This window comes from Carlito syrichta, unplaced genomic scaffold (genome assembly GCF_000164805.1).
Source record: "Carlito syrichta isolate Samal-C Ts95f unplaced genomic scaffold, Tarsius_syrichta-2.0.1 Scaffold289135, whole genome shotgun sequence".
In the NCBI taxonomy this organism is placed as follows: Eukaryota; Metazoa; Chordata; class Mammalia; order Primates; family Tarsiidae; genus Carlito; species Carlito syrichta.
This window is the reverse complement of record NW_007233231.1, coordinates 27,546-29,409: the sequence shown is the minus strand read 5'-3', so window position 1 is coordinate 29,409 and position 1,864 is coordinate 27,546. Positions and strand designations below refer to the sequence as shown.

The 1,864-nt window shown below is 50.6% G+C and overlaps 1 protein-coding gene across 1 annotated transcript in view; it reads left to right on the top strand.

Moving 5' to 3' along the window:
- The window catches only part of GYS1 (glycogen synthase 1), a 26,502-nt gene that overhangs the window by 14,852 nt on the left and 9,786 nt on the right, over positions 1-1,864 (top strand). Inside the window, exons 9-11 of the mRNA XM_021710472.1 lie at positions 776-780; positions 951-1,010; positions 1,094-1,172. Of these exons, the coding sequence (XP_021566147.1) occupies positions 776-780; positions 951-1,010; positions 1,094-1,172 (144 nt within the window). The remainder of the gene's footprint in view (positions 1-775; positions 781-950; positions 1,011-1,093; positions 1,173-1,864) is intronic.

The following is a 1,864-nucleotide window of genomic DNA, read 5'->3' as shown; positions in this document are numbered from 1 at the left end:
TCTGACTGAAAAAAAAAAAAAAAAGTCCAGGGCTCTCATACCAAACCAGTGAGGTCCACTCATACCACTGACCTTTACTGGCTTGGTGACTTTAGGCAAACCGCTGGCCCTCAGTTTCTTTATCTGTAAAATCCATTCACTGATTAGCCATCAGATATGTACCAAACATCTACTATGTGCCTGACACTGTTCCAGGCCCTGAGACCACAATTGTGAAGAAGAAAGATTAGACCTTCTCTTCATAGAACTTGCATTTCTAGAAAATCCTATAGACAGTGTTCTGGGACAGATCATACTGAGAAAGTGTCATTGGGCAGAGATCAATAAAGGAGATGAGGGAGAAAGCCCTGTGTGTATCGGGAACAGCCAGTGCAAAGGACCTGAGGCATGTTTGAGACTCAGTGAGAAGGCCAGCATGGCTGGAACAACGTGTCCCTAGGAGATAGAATAAATAATGAAGCCAGAGATATGGGAGGATTGTAAGCAGAGGAGTCATCCATGGGGCTGTGGAGTGATGTGCTTTGCTAGGTTTATTGGTGTGCCTTGCTTAGAATCATTTTTCTTTCTTATAAAATGGGGCTTAGCGTCACCACCTGCAGGGCTGGTACACATCCTAATAATAGCTGACATTTCTGGAAGGCTTGCTATGTACGCTTTTGTCATGACCTCATAGAATTCTCACTGCAAACCTCTGAGGTTGATCCTATTTTTGTCCCTGTTGACAGATGACTCACTGAAGTCAGAGAGGGAAAGCCACCTGTCCCTGGCCACACAGCTGATGTCAGGCACAAGGAATCTAAGCTTTCCAGGGGACCCCGTTCCTTGGGTCCTTCTCCAGCCTGGAGGCCCCAGCACCTGACTTTCCTGCTCGGACCCCAGTTTCCTTGCTGCCCCAGATACAAGACATGGCAGCTGGTGTGTATGTGACGTGATCACTCTGCTCCTTCCAGGGACACGGCCAACACGGTGAAGGAAAAGTTCGGGAGGAAGCTGTACGAATCCTTGCTGGTGTAAGTGCTCTGCCCTGTACTCTCCTGGGCCCTCACTTCCCTCGTCACCCCGTTCCCAGATGTTTACCCCGTCCCTCTTGCAGGGGGAGCCTCCCGGACATGAACAAGATGCTGGATAAGGAAGACTTCACTATGATGAAGAGAGCCATCTTTGCCACGCAGGTATGGTCTGGACCTCTGTGCAGAGAGACGGCCATTCCCAGCAGCCCCAGGGGCAGTTTGCCATGTTAGCTCTGACCCCAGACACTTTCGGGAGTTCCGCTTTCTTGTGCAGCCCTTTGTGGGGAGGGATCTATTCTGAGGTCCACAGAAGGGCACGAGCTGACCGGTGGAGCCTCAATTCTCAGAAGCACGTAGGGCAGGCTGTTTACATAACTCATTCTATCATGGGGACTGCTGGGAGTTGTGGTTTCTTTGGCACTCTGGGACCAATGAGCAAAGGATGAAACGGAAATTTAGAAAGTCATCACAGCCACAGGTTGGGTGTGGTGGCTCACACCTGTAATCACAGCACTTTGAGAGGCTGAGGTGAGAGAATTGCCTGAGCCCACGGGTTCAAGACCAGCCTGGGCAACTTGGCAAGACCCAGTCTCTATAACAGATCAAAAAATTAGCCAGGGTTGCCTGAGCCCGCGGGTTCGAGACCCGCCTGGGCAGCGAGACCTTATCTCTACAATAAATCAAAAAATCAGCTGGGCGTGTTAGCACACGCCTATAATTCCGGCTACTCAGAAGGCTGAGGCGGAAGGATCGCCGGAGCCCAGCAGGTCGAGGCTGCGGTGGCCGGGAGCGGCCACTGCACTCCAGTCTGGGTGACAGAGAGACACTCCAACTCACAAAAAAAAAAAAATTTA